Genomic DNA, 15,074 nt, shown 5'->3' on the forward strand with positions numbered 1-15,074 from the left:
CCTACCCCAGACTCCCACCACCTGCACACACACACATACCACCTACAGGCCCTGTTGCATAGACTTGATGATAAGGAATGAGAGGATAGAGGTGAAGGCTCTAAATTCTATGGGCTAATCTCAGTTTGGGGGACGTTGTCTGTCTCCCCCCCGAATGGAACCATGTGCTGTCTCTCTCTCTCTGTCTTGTGTCGTCTGGTCCATGTTTGCCTCCATAATCTTCAACCCCTCTTGGTTTAGAGTGTTTTCATACACGGGTCTTTCTTGTTCTTCCAAGGCCCACCTGCCCCCAGTGCCCCTTCCTCCCCTTCAAAGTCAGATTCAGTGCTCTGTGTATGGAACAGCACCCTCTTGCTAGCTCTGGAGGGGTTTGGGCTGCTCCCTCCTGAGTCCAGAGCAGGTCTTCCTTGACATGCTCTCCCTCCAGCTCAATATCTTGGAACGTGTCTGGTCCCTAAAGACCTTTAGTTTGTCTTTTCTTCGAGTTCGGTTGTCCATTGCATTCCTGCACCCTCCACTCTTCACCCTCCACCACCACACCAATATGGGGTGAGTCCTTTCAACCCCATCAGGGCCAATTGGGGTTTTCTCAGCTTGGCCCCTTAGAAGTCTTTGCTTTACTTTTAGTGGCTATCTTCGCACCCTAGAACAAGGTAGCCCAATTTTGTGAGGGAGTGCAGAGCTCCTTCAAGGTCAAGGCAGCTCACTCATTTGATAACCTCAGGAGCTAGCGTATTATTCATTCATTCATTCATTCAACGAATATTTATTATCAAATGTCTACCCTGCACCAGGCACTGTTCTAGGCACTGAATATACAGCAATGAATAAGACAGACAAAAATCCCTGCACATTGGAGTTTTACATTCTAATGGAAGGAGACACACCATAAGCAATAAACAGGATAAATAAGTAATTGTACAGTATACTAGAAGTTGGTGAATGTTATTGAAGAATAGAAAGTGGATCGAGGTAAAGAGGATCAGGAATGCTGGGCACAGAGAGCAGAGTGCAACTTTAAACAGCATAGCCAATGTTGGCCTCACTGAAGCTGACATCTAAACTCAGACTTGAAGGACATGAGGGTGTTGGAGAAAGAGAAGAGCCAGGGCAAAGGTCCTAAAGCAGGAGTGTGTGTGGCATGTTTGGGGAACAGAGGAGAAACCAGTGTGTGGAGCAGGGTAAGGAAGGGGGAGAGTTGTAGCCACTGTAAGGACTTTGGCTTTGTTCTGCATGAAATGGGAAGACGAGGCAGGGACTGGAGCAGACAAGTCATGTAATCTGGCTTACACCATGCCCCTGCCCTGTTCAAGGGAAGGAAAGAGTTGTGTTCCAGGGAAAACACCATGGAAAAACCTGTCTTCCCAACTCTGGAGCTGCTTCATCCCTGGACTTCGCCTCACCATATATAGGAAATGTTCCAAGGCCTTGGGCAAGGGGCCTTGACCTTTCTTGAACACCTGGAACCAAGGCCATCTTGACCCTGCTTTTTGAATACCTTTGTTCCCATAAACATTTGAAAAAGGCCAGCAAGGAGAGAAGAAGCTCCTTCAAGGCAAACTCTTTCCATTTCTTTTAGTTCTTTTGAAGGATAAGGTATTCCTGGGAGGGAATTTTCATACCTCACAGCCTGTTTGATCATTGGCATAATTCTTGTCGGAAGAGTTTCAAATTCTTCATCCTTTTGAATATTTGCTATCTGGAGAGTCTTGGCTTCCATCTGTTGCTCCCTGGCTCTCATTTTTTGGTCCTTCAATTAAAACAAATCTGCTGAGTATGAGTCATGATGACCAAATGACCTCCTTTGGGTTTTTCCTTTGAATTTCTCCTCTTGCTTAAATACCAAATTACCAATAATCATGGTACATGGTTCCCAGGACTCTGACTGTGAGCCCTTTGAGTTCCATAATTCAGGTCTTTAGTTTTCCTTGAGAATTTTCTAGTCTACAGATAAAATTGCTCCTAAGGTTTGGGGATTTTTATGGAGAGAATGTGAGAAGGAATATAAAAAGAAGACCTGAAAAATGAAAAACTCAGAGATAATGGTAATACCATCCTCAGATGCCTATGTGAACCTATATGGATGGTTTATGTCGGCCACCACAAATGATGGAAGGCGAGGCAGCCATGCAGATGTTCAGATTGCCCTCTGTCCCAATCCGTATACCTAAATGCAGCCCAGGGGAAAATTCTGGTGTTGCTTCTTGTGCTAGATGAATACCTAGTACATGATACACTACTCTCCTGTTCCCTCTTCTCTCTGTAGGAGCGCTAAGGAATTCATCGTTCTTACAGTTCTGCACACTCATCAGGTGAGTGAGCCTCTTTGTCATCCACCCGTCCTCCTGACTGAGATGAGAGGACCCCACATTGGAAGTGACAGTGATGGGAGGGGGTGAGAGCAGAGACTAGGACCAACATGCCAACTAGCCAAGGATTTAGAAGTGAACTTAAAGCATACCTTCTGAATATCTTGTCTACTCTCCTGTCCAAAGCTTGAGGATTTTGAAGGGCTGTACAGTCCTATGTTTTGCCCTGTGCCTTCTGCTTTACCCCACTTAAGCTACTCACTGCCCTAGTTTCATACATAGTTTCTTCCTCTCTTTTGCTGTGCCCCATCAAAATTTACCTGTCCAGTGTCCAACTCCCACAAAGTCCTTGCAGATGGTGGGTGCTAGTCTTGTGCATTCATTCATACAGGTATTTACTAAATGGCCTACAATGTATGAGACACACCGTTGTATGTGAGGGATTTAATATAAAGTTGCTGGGGAGATACAGTTGGACCAACAGTTCATCTTTGTCCTGGTACAGTCACTAACTGGCTATGTGACCTTGGATGGGTTAATTCCCTTTTCTGAACCTGTTTTCTCATCTGTGAATTGATAGGTTTAGACTAGAGCAGTGTTTCCCAAACTTACCTGATCATAATAGTCACCAGGACTACTTACTAAAAGTGAAAATGTCCAGGCTTCTCTCCTAAGAGTTGGATTCAGAAGGCCCAGTGGCCATTACCAGGTTACAGCCTTATAGTAATCTTAACTCAAATGTACAAACCCAGGTACAAAACTTCCATGTGCTAAACTCAGAGCCCTCCTTCCACCTCCAGCCTAATTGTCCCTTCCCAGTGTCCCCAACACAGCCCTGCACCCCAGCACTCATGTCCCACCCCCATCCTATGGCCACAGGAGTGGTCACCTCTGTTGGGGGTGGGGGACATGAAATCAGGAGAGGCTTCACGGAGGAAACTGTACCTGAGATGGACCTTGAGGGATTGGGTAGGATTTCTCAGGCAGAGAAGGAAGGGAAGATTTTCCAGAGAGAGGTGACTTTTCTGTGCAAAGCTGGGGACAGTGCACAGGTGCGGGCATGAGCTCACAAGTCAGGGGGACAGGGTTCAAATCAACCTCTGGCACTAGCTTCTCCCCAGGGTGCCCAGCCCTCTTTTGTATCAGTGTGAACCTCACACGCACTCACGTTCACACGTGCACATACACACTCACACATGCACATGCACACTCTCACATGCTCATTGGCAGCTAGGCCTTTCTTATTTGCAATTCTGTCTCGGGGCAGGCAAGCCCCGCCTCTCAGTGAGTGTTACCAATAGTCCCCTCCCTCCCGCCCTGACTGCTTATGTGCAGTTACCTTGTGGGCAGCAAGCAGTCAGTCCCCACTCCCCAATCTCCTGTTGTGAAAATAACCACCAGTTCTCCCCTAAAAACACGCTTGTTGTGTGGTTAGAATTTACCTCTCTGATCAGAGACCCATTGTGGGTCACTCTGTTAATCAGGTCTCCTCAAATGTCACCTCCTTGTGGAAGCCTTCCTCAACTACCCTTTCTAAGATAGCATCTACCTGTCACTCTGTCCTGCTTATTTTTTCCATTAGAACTGAAATATTATATTTTTTAACTTTTTGTTTTGAAATAATTGTAGATTTATAGGAAGTTGCAAAGCTCGTACAGAGACATCCCTGTGTACCATTTACCCTGTTTCTCCCAATGGTTATGTCTTACGTAACTACAGTGCCATACTAAAACCAGGATATCGACATAAGTACAATGTGTGCGTATGGTTCAGTGTCAGTCTGTCACATGCGTGGGTTTGTGTATCCACCAGCACAGTCAAGATACTGGACAGTTCTAGCTCTAAAAGGACCCCTCATAGTTCCCTTTTATAGCCACACTCACCCCCTCCCCACCCCCAATCCCTGTCAACCACTAACCTATTCTTCATTTCTGTAATTTCATCATTTCAAGAAAATACAAATGGAATAATATAGTATATAACCTTTTTGGGATTGGCTTTTTTCACTCAGCATAGAGGCCTTGAGATTCATCCAAGTTGTTACGTTTATCAATAGTTTGTTCCTTTTTATTGCTGAGTGGTATTCCATGATATTCCCTGGTATGGATGTACCACAGTTTCTTTAGTCATCCAACCATTGAAGGACATCTGGGTTGTTTCCAGGTTTTGACTAGTACAAATAAAGCTACTATAAACGTTCATGTACAGATTTTTTTGTGAGTGTTAAGTTTCCATTTCTCTGGGACAGATGCCCAAAGGTACAATTGGTCATATATTAAATGTACGTGTAGTTTATTACGAAACTGCCAGACTATTTTCGAGAGTGGCTGTACCATTTTACCTTCCCATGAAATATTATACTTATATATATTTGTTGTCTATCTCCCTCATTAGAATGTCAGCTCCATGAGAGTGGAGACAGTTTTTTTCACTGCTGTATCCCCAGTGCCTGGAACAGCACCTGGCTTGATAAATATTTTGTTGAAGGAATGAAGGAAACCCAACTTCCAGCCATAATAGCAACCTAAACTAAACTCAAGTTCCAAACTTACATGCAGAATGAAGAGCCTAATACGTCCCCCGTCTCTGTCCCATCTCTCATCCCAGTGCCCCCAATACCCCTTTGCCCCCAGTTCTGATGCCTCCATATGTCCCATCGCATGGCCTCTTTGCTATGGCCAGGCTGCTTTCCTTCTCCTCCTTGTACACTTCTTAGTTCTTACTGCCCTGCAGACTTTTGTCCTTGTACTAGTCCGCATCTCATCTAATGTGTCTGTTTCCTTTGAGACCTGGTTTGAGACTCATGTCTTCCACACGACTTTGCCTGACTAACCTCAGTGAGAGTTTCTAGTTCATTCACTCTTTCCTCAAACATTTTTGGAATACCTACTATTCTAGGTGCTCTTCCAGGTTGGGAATATAGCAGTGCACAGGACTGATGTGGTTCCCAGCCTCACAGAGCTTAGCTTCTAGTTCTTGGGCTTGTGCTCTCTAATCCCTTGGAGCTTAGAAGTGGGTGAGCACATACACCACACCGGGGTGATAGTCAAAACAATTAATAACCTGTACAGTAGGGGCTATCTGATCAGAATGTAAGCCAGACATAGACACTGGAGCAGAGTCTTGAAGGCCTCCTAACTGTGCCAGGTATTAACCCTTTAGTTGATCATTTGTGAAGAGGTCCTAGGGGAGAGGTCAGGTGGCACCCAGGAAGCTTAGGGCAGTGGTTACTTACCAATCAGTGTTAAAGAATCCTTCAATATTTTACAACAGGTGTGGCCGTACTAGTGCATCCCCACTGAATGTCAGCCTTGCATACACATGCAGTCAATTCTCGTTATTCACAGATTCTGTATTTTCAAATTTGCCTACTCCCTAAAATTTATTTGTAACCCCCAAATCAATACTCAGGTGCTTTCTTGGTCATTTACAGACACACGCAGCACATGAAAAATTTGAGTCTCCGAATGTACATGTTCTCAGCTGAGGTCAACAAGGCGATGCTCTGTCTTCTTGTTTCAGCTGTCATATAGAGGTGTCCAGAAGATGCAGATGGTAGGGGACAGTGCATTGTAGTGCAAGAAGCTCCAGCCCTGGGGACAGTTGGATGGGATTTGAATCCCAACTCTGGCACCTGTTAGTGGGGTGGCCTCACGCAGGTCACTTAACAGTTCAGAACCTCCTTTTCTCCTGGTGAAAGAAAGAAAATAGAATCCACCAGGATGACTTGTTTTTAGAATTTAAGATTATGATCTATATGAGATACACACACATACACACACAGATTTCCACTAAGAACGACTGTTTAGTATTCATTAGTTCAGTGTTTGAGGTGACTTTATAGACCATAACTACCATGAATAACAAAAATCAACAGAGAGAATCTTCTTTCTTAAGCTATAGTGAAAGATTCTTGAAGAGTTCCAGTAAATGTTCACTGTTATAGCCCCTGCATCACAGAACATAGTACTGCATCCACGGCAGCCTCTTGGCATCTCATGGGTACATGGAGACTGCTGCCTCTTAGCAAACTCTTGTCATGTTCAAGCTTGATTACCACTTCTTCCCAGAGACAATTTACCGAGAGGCAGGATGTGGCCCAAGAATCTGTATTTTTAATAAGAGCCACAAGTAATTCTGATGTTCACTAGAATTTGGGAAATATGGGATCAGACAATCTCTAAGGCTCCTGCCACCTCTTCCATTCCATGGCTGATAATGGTCTAATACAGTGGTTTTCAACCCTGGTTATACATCAGAACCACCTGAGAAGCTCTTAAAAATATTGATAGTCATGCTCTAGCCCTGATCAATTGACTTAGGAGCTCTGGGGATAGAGCCCAGGTATTGGTCTTTTGAAAAGGCTCCCCAAATTATTCTGATATGTAGCCAAGGTACATATCGGGAACTAATATGTAGTCTCTTTAAAATGACATTTTCCTTTATATAGAGTGACTCTTAACTATAGAAGATCATTGGGAGGTATTTTGGGCAGTCACAGGGTCCTTTCCCAGGGCCCCTCAAACCCTGCTGCATAGATCGCCACTTATTGAGCCTATATGTATGTAAGGGTGTTCCTTCATCTTTGAGTGACCAACTGTTCTCTATGAATGACTGAATGTGTATTAATTTGGGTACCCTTAGACCTTGGCACACAGTATGTCCTCAATAAATATTCTAAAGTAAATAAGGTACTGGATTATGACCCACAATGGCTCTGGAAAAGCAATCAGTCTCTTCAAATGAAATCCTAGTTTGCTGGTTCTGAAAACTTAGCCTGTACCCAAAGACCCTGTATCTCCTCTGCTTGGAGCCACTTGCCCAGAAAAAAAGCCAAAATAATGGGAACCACTGCAAAAGGACTGTTTCTCCACTGAGTTTTTTGAGGTACAGTGCTTGGTAGACGGTAGGACTTAAACCAAATATGCTGAATTGATGAACTAATTTGTTATTAACCTTAGCAATCAACTAGTATCTTTTATTCTGTGTCTCCTTTGTGCTTGGTGCTAAGGGGAGACACAGTAATATAAAACGTCATCTCTTCTTTTACAGCCTGGTTGAGGAGATGAGCTATGGCAGTGTGGATTAACGAGTACTATAGGAAATGCAGGGAGGGGAATGAATGGAGGAGTTGGGGAAGGATTCAGGACCAAGATAGAATCTGAGCTGAGCTTTAGAGATGCCATTTAGCTGAGCAAAAGGGACACCGGGGGACCTGACGTGCAAGGATGGCAAAGAGATGGCATGAGGTGAGCACAAAAGAGAAGAAGCCCAGTGTATCCATGGAGCTGTAGGCAGAACCACCCAACTAGGTGATAGATGGGGAATGAGAGTCATATGTGGCTTGCGGTGGGAAGCAGGGGAGCTTGGAAGCTGGGGAGATGACATATTCACCTCTAGGCAGTCCCAAGTGAAAGAAGGAGGGCCCCTGGGTCCCTTATCAGTGGGACCATGAAATCAGGATGGCCTTCCATTGTCCCAGGCTCCCACAATAGTTGCTATGGGAATTTCTTATAAGTAGACTCAGGTGTCAAAGACAATGAGCCAGCAGAAAGAAGAATCAGGAGGCTGTCAAAGCTTCAGGAACCTGAGCTCCATCCTCTTAAAATCTTTTCACACTTATCAAAGTGGGGCCCTATCGTCCACTAAAATGTTTGGCCATTTACCTGACTTTGGCCAAGACATGAGTGAACACAACCCTGAAATCTGTACTAATAGAGACACCAAATTAAAATAATGGTCAAAGAATCACCAGCTGCTGAATTCGGTCCTGAGGGAGAGACAGGCTCTCTCCTCTATTGCTTATTCCACCGAGCTGCTGGCTTCATATGTGCTTCAAGGGGCTTGCAGTGGCCCCGGAGGTATTAGCAATTCTAGTCCAGTATTTCAAGCCAAAATTCATTTTAGCCAGAAAGGGTGCCCGTTGCAAAATGAGACTCCCACCTGCTTGGAGGAAAAATGGGTCAGTGAAAAGCTCAGATGGCCCAGCTTTAAGGTACTCAATTAATCTTTGCTTAATAGATTAGGACATTTTCAACAATATAAATTCCTGGGCCCTACCCTCTCAGAGATTCTGACTTTTTAAGTCTGGTGTGAGCCTAGAAATCTGTGTTTTAACAAGCAATCCCCAGTGATTCTTATCATCAAGAAAGTTTTGGACTAAAACAGTGGGTAGGTGCGTGTTAATGAGTTAGTGCAGGGGTTGGCAAACTTTTTCTGTAAAGGGCCATATAGTAAATAATTCAGATTTTTGTAGGCCATATGTGATATCACAAAAGCGGCTATAGGCAATACATAAATGAAGATCATGGCTATGTTCCAATAAAGCTTTAATAAAAAAAAACAGGTGGTGGGCAGGATTTGGCGCATGCAGACCCATAGTCTGCTGGCCCCTGCATTGTGTGCATTACTCCTCCCTGGTACCATATTCACATTTTGACCAGGGCCTTCCCAATTCTCAATATTTTAATTCAAATGAATGACCCTAGTATTAAGAACTCCAGGCTCCATAGCTGAGCTTTGAAGATGCTTTGGGATAGGGCAACCTTTGAGAGCCCCTTATATCATACTGTAAGGAAGGTATCACCTGTGTCGAAACATAAGGCTAGACAGGACTCTGTGACATGTGGCAGAGACCAGCTGGCAATGAGTGAGTCACTATCAGTGATCAAGGCTGAAGACCAAGAATAGGATGGAGTCTTAGAGACCAACAGGACATGGGTCAATGAAGAATGAGGCACAAACAAGCTGAAAATAGCCCTACAACAGATACCGGAAATGATTATAATCTCTGAAAACAGTGGCAATTCCGCTTGCTCCTTCGTGATTTTGCTCTTATAAGTATCTGAATCTTTTATCTGTAGTGGTATCTCTAGGACAGGATCTAATCTTGGACTTTTGGTAGGGAGAGCAAGGTGGCTTTTCCCTCCTCATAGGTGAATACATGGAAGGATACCAGTTGAGGTTCAAATCCATTCAGTAGGACCAAGGTAGAAGCAGAACCAGTGGAGGAAAGATCAGGAATGGACTTCCAGCTTCAGCCTGCTATGGGGAACAGTCGCTAATTCAAGATTCAGGAAACCTGGGTTCTAGTTTCGGCTCTGCTACCAAATTATTTTGACACTTTGAGTAAACCATATCCTCTTCCTGGGCCTCTGTTTCACGTGTAAAAATGAAGGGTGGACTACATGGCCCATTCAGGTCTCTAGAAATGCGTCGTTCCACACTGTGCATGGGTCATCCAATGACAGCTGATCACAGAGAAAGGAGAGGGTGACTGTCAGGTAGAACAGAGATTTCACCTGCCTCGTGTCTATGGCACCTCTGGTGAAAGTTTGGACTGCAGTGGAGATGGAGTCAAGCAGAGCTGCCTGAACATAGCTACAGATCTTTCTGTCTGCCCCTTCCCTTTGCTCCTGCCGCAGCCTGCTGCGCCTGCCCAGGATTTGAGCACCAAGCTGTGCAACACACAAAGGCATTTCTCAACTCCCATGAACAATCAATACTGTAATCACTTTCTGCAACGATCTCCAGCCCTGGATTTCATCGTGTTATATTGTCTGCTGCCATCAAATTGTCCCTGTGGCTCAGGATGAGAAGTCTAAGGTTCCTTTAACTCACTGGTTCCCAACCGCAGCTGCATTTTGAAATCATCTGGAGCTTAAACAATACAGAGACCTGGGCCCCATCCCCAGGAATTTGATGTAATTGATCTGAGATGGGGCCTGGGCATCGGGATTTTTAAAAGCTCCTCCAGTGTTTCTGCCGTATGCCCGGGGACCGACACCTACTGCCTGAGTTTCTGCTGGACTCGGGTAGAACAGGTGGCTTTTTGCAATCTGCCCTCTGTAGGGAATGAAATTGCTGGCTCCGGAACAGAACACAGCTGGGACCAGGGCCCAAGACCTGATAAGGACGTTTGTTTCTGGTGTGTCTTTATCTTAGGGCCCTGCCCTCCTGTGGCTGATCTGGTGAATGAATCTCAACCACAGTGTTAATGGCAGAAAATAGCATAATGTATTGCCCTCCCAGCTGGCAGGGGCCTTCAAGGCCTTAACACAAAGGAATTCTTTTTTTTTTTTTAAGATTTTATTTTTCACTTTTTCTCCCCAAAGCCCCCCGGTACATAGTTGTATATTCTTCGTTGTGGGTCCTTCTAGTTGTGGCATGTGGGACGCCGCCTCAGCGTGGTTTGATGAGCAGTGCCATGTCGGTGCCCAAGATTCGAACCAACGAAACACTGGGCCGCCTGCAGCGGAGCACACGAACTTAACCACTCGGCCACGGGGCCGGCCCCAACACAAAGGAATTCTTGATTGCAGAACTCGCAGGCTCCATAGCAAGGCTAGTGGGGGAGGTGGTTTGAAGGGATCCCAAACCCGATTTCCCCCCTAGTCTTCCTCATCTCAGTAAATGGTAACTTCAGTCATCCAATTGACTCCTCTCTTTTTCTCACCTCCCACATCCAATCCATCAACATATCGTCTTAGTCCTATCTTCAGAGTATATCTGGAATTCACTCACTTTTCATCATCTCCATTATTACCATCCTAGCCAAATCCTCCATCATATTTTATCTGTATTATTGCAGTAGACTCCTAATTGGTCCCCCTACTTTGGCCATCACCCTCCTGAACTCTTTTCCACATAGCAGCCAGAGGTGTCCTTTTAAAAATGCAAGTCAGACCCTGTCTGCTCAAAACTCTCCAGTTGAGTAAAATCCAAAATACTTGCCACAGCTCACAAGGCCCTACGTGACCCACTGCCCCGCTACCTCTCTGAGTACAGCCCCTCGGGCTCCTCCCACCGTCATTCTGCTCTGGCCACACTGGGCTTCCTTGCTGCTCCTCATGCACCCCAATCCTACTCCCCTCTCAGAGCCTTTATTGTTTTTTTCTGCCTGGAAGGCTCTTTCTCCAGGTATCCTCATGGCTGTCTCTCTGTCACTTCCTTCAAGTCTCTGCCTAAATGTCACCTCCTCGGAGAGGTCTACCCTGCCCATCCTGTCTTAAAGAACACCCCCATCACTGCCACCCTCACCCGCTCGTTCTCTCATGTGATCCCTTACCCTGCTAAATTTGTCCTCATAAGTCCTTATTTGCTGCCTAAGAGATATTTGTTTATTGTCTGTCTATCCCTGCTAGAATGGACGCTCCTTGAGGTGAGGAAGTTTTGTCTGTCTTGTTTGCTGCTGAATCCCTCATCACTTAGAACAGTGTCTGGCACATAGTGGGCCCTCCCCAAATTTGTCACATGAATGAGTAAGTGCCCCTGAAGACATGAGGGTGCCCCTCACCAGGACTCCCATTTCCTTAAATCCAAGGAGCACCCAGGAAAGACTTAGTTTCCAGCATCTGCTAACCATTCATCCTGCTGAATTTGTGGGAGAGTTTTCAAGAACTAGAGAACCCAGCCGATTCTTTGGGTGTTTCTTATAGAATTGGATGAACAAAGTGGTGGAGAGCCCAGGACTAGAATGTCAGGACACCGGGGTAAAATCCGCAACGTGTCTATTCCTCAATAGTGTAGAAATTGTGGATAAATCATTTTGGAGTGCTAGGCTTCCTCTCTCCCACATCTAAAATAATATTTTCTATGAGCCTCCTTCTGAGGGGCAGGGCATATCTGTGAGATGAATAAGATCATTTCTACAAATCCTTTGAGATACTTGTATTCAGATGTAATAAAAACCACCATTTAGGTATATCTCACATTAAGAAAACCAAATATATAAAAATTCAGTGTATGTTATTACTAAAGCATTTTCGCAAACTCCCCTAGGCCTAGAGCATTAATAATAGGATGCAATTTACCCAAATTTGATTCATGCCCAGCTTTTTCAGAACATACCAATCATACAAGGAAGCACTTAGCACATTGCCTTGCACCTAGTATGCAATCAATACTTATTTATTGACGTATTGATCAGTAAGGCAAAGTGTACGTGTACTGAGACATCTTAACTCCCACATGGCAAAGGTCAGGTTTTTCCCAGGGATGGAGAACTCACCAGCCCTCTGTTCTTTTCCAGTCCCCCAAATCTGCCTTCATCAGTGCTGCGAAGAAGGCCAAGCTGAGATCCAATCCCGTGAAGGTCCGATTTTCTGAGCAGGTGGCAGTTGGAGAAACAGATGCAGTAAGTGCAACTTCAGCTCCCTTTCCTTGGCCCTTGGCCAGAATCAGCCTGCCATCGGAGGTCTCCCTCTGGAGCAGTTGCTCATCTGCTGCTCCTCAGAGTGGACAGCATTAAGAAGGGGTTGGAGGGGACCTCAGGGCTCTGGGTGGGTAATGAGGGGTGTGTGGCGTCCAGAGAGGCCCTGGGCATTGTGGGGAGGAGGAATACATATCAATTCACTCAGGATCCTCGTGGTGCTTAGAGAAATTTCCATCTTTAGCACAGTAGCTTACACTCAGAACAAGTGCTCCATAGACATCTTTTGGCTACTTGATAGAAGCAGGAAGGAAATAGTGGTTTTCTGAAGATCTGGAAAAAGAGTGGCTGGTGAAATTGATCCCTCTTCACGTTGAAGTGATCCTGCACCTCCATGTCTTGACTGAAGAAGACCGTGCACTGAAGGGTGAAGCAGCCTAGGGAAAATGATACAGACTCTCATTAAGTCGCAAAGCTTTTATTAGGCACCTGCTGTGTTCCCAGCACCACAAGGGATGCAAAATAAAGACCTATTCCCCATCACTGGATACCTCACAGTCATGTTGGCAGGACAGATGGTTCAGATTGAGAAGGTATAGAATCCATCACTGGATGGTATGGTTTCAAGGAACAGGTGATGCTTGGCAGCTCATGCCATATAGCTGCCAATTTGGGGGGTCATGGCCAGCCCACAGTTTTCTCACTGCTTTGTGTGGTTTACATGAGCTGAGCTGTCTGCTCTAGATAAGCAAGTGAGAAGAGGTAGGTGGAGAGCAGAAAGATGTGTCTTAAGCATTCATGGATTATGGCCCAGAATCTCCCAGGAATCTGCAGAAGTTGGCGATATCCCGTGGAGGTAGGGGTAGGGTGAGGATAGCCGAGTTAACAGGCATTTGTGTGCTTTTGCAGGCTCTTGCAGGCTGGGCTCTCCGGAGGCACAGCTGCAGTTAAGAGGAGCTAGCAGGTCCAGCCTGAGGGGGACATCAGTGGAGTGCCAGGCTCTTCCCTAGTTCTTTGAGGCAGAGCCACTCAGAAGAGATAGAGGACACAGGTGTCTTCCATCTCCATTTCCCTGACTCTCATCCCCACACTCAGCCCAGGCCTTCCTCCATCCTTGTTTGAGGAAGGCAGTGAAGCCCAAGGGACTACAGGGCCTCACTGGGTAAGCCATCTAAATAATTGGTGATTGAATTTCGTGTCAGTCCTAGCAGACGAGGTTGAAGAGAAGCTGGGGTGGTGACAGAGAGAAAAGGGAGCAGTATGGAGTCCCTGCAGATCAGGGTGAAGCAGACCCTGAGGTCCAAGTCACTAAGGGGACATTTGTGTCCTGAGCCCTTGAAGCCCAGAGGAAAGTGTGACTTGAATTTATAAAGTACAGACAGGTGCAACCTATCTCATCTCAGTATTACAGAGTAGAGTAGTCCCCGTTACCTACAGGGGATGTGTTCCAAGACCCCCAGTGGATGCCTGATACCATGGATAGTACCAAACCCCATATAGACCATGTTTTTTCCTATGCATACATACCTATGATAAAGTTTCATTTATAATTTAGGCACAGTAAGAGATTAACAACAATAATGATAAAATAGAACAATTATAACAATATACTGTCATAAAAGTAACCATAGATTTTAGCAACTGCAGCATACAATTTTTTTCTTATTAAGTCTAGAACTATCACCTTTTCATTTAAAAAAAGGCACTTTAAGGGCTTCTCTTTGGCATATCCGAATTGCCAGCATCACCACCCCTGTGCTTTGGGGCCATTAGTAAGTAAATTAAGGGTTACTTGAACACAAGCACTGCGATATCATGACAGTGGATCTGATAACTGAGACCACTACTGAGTTTGAGTTTATTTCTGGAATTTTCCATTTAATATTTTCAGACCACAGTTGACCACGGGTAACTGAAACCGCAGGAAGTGAAACCGTGAATAAGAGGGGACTACGGTAGTCAACCAAAGCCAGGCCACCCAGTGAAGAACTCCCTCCCTTCCCCCTCTTCCCCCCTCCTTTTTTCTCCCCTCTTTTTCTCTCCCTTCCCCACTCTCCTCTGCCTCCACCACGACTCTCCTCGCTATACTTCACAACTAACCACAGGTGGAATCAAGCCCCTACTCCAGACCAATCTGAATGTAAATGCCCCAGAGTAGCTAGGACCCACCTGGGGTTACTTCTGTTGCTCCTGGACAGGCTACCAGGCGTGCTGTGAGGCTCTGGTCTGGGAGGGAGACAAGCATCAATCTTCCCACTCTATCTGTGCTCAGGAAGTTACCTGATAACAAAACAGCATCCCCCCTCACAACCGCCACCAGTGTGGACCATAGCAGCCTCACCATTGGTTGCGACCTGGGGGAATCCAGGCCCAGGTGACTCCAAGGCTGTCCTATCATCACTTTCCCTTTGTGTTTCAGGGCTTTTTAAGCAGCCAGAGCAAAAATAAATCCTGTGGGTGTTCCTTGCCGACTCTATTTTTAAACAAAATCAATTAAGTAATTATCTGAGTCCAACTGAGTGTGCTAAATAAAACCTACCACTGCTGAGCATCACCAGCCTGGGGACAGGGGCCTCTGGGCTTGGCAGGAGCGAGGCATCTTGGGATTAGGGAGA

At 45.6% G+C, this 15,074-nt stretch overlaps 1 protein-coding gene across 14 annotated transcripts in view; it reads left to right on the forward strand.

The window, feature by feature from the left end:
* Positions 1–15,074, forward strand: part of FRMPD3 (FERM and PDZ domain containing 3) — a 124,859-nt gene that overhangs the window by 69,576 nt on the left and 40,209 nt on the right. For 8 of the 14 annotated variants that reach the window (XM_044763589.2, XM_044763590.2, XM_070502222.1 and 5 more), the window contains 2 exons: positions 2,267–2,312; positions 12,340–12,444. In XM_044763589.2, the coding sequence (XP_044619524.1) occupies positions 2,267–2,312; positions 12,340–12,444 (151 nt within the window). Of the gene's footprint in view, positions 1–2,266; positions 2,313–12,336; positions 12,445–14,350; positions 14,415–15,074 lie in introns of those variants that run through there. The other 6 variants (XM_044763595.2, XM_070502221.1, XM_044763594.2 and 3 more) reach the window with 2 other exon arrangements.

This window comes from Equus asinus, chromosome X, assembly GCF_041296235.1.
Source record: "Equus asinus isolate D_3611 breed Donkey chromosome X, EquAss-T2T_v2, whole genome shotgun sequence".
Taxonomy (NCBI): domain Eukaryota; kingdom Metazoa; phylum Chordata; class Mammalia; order Perissodactyla; family Equidae; genus Equus; species Equus asinus.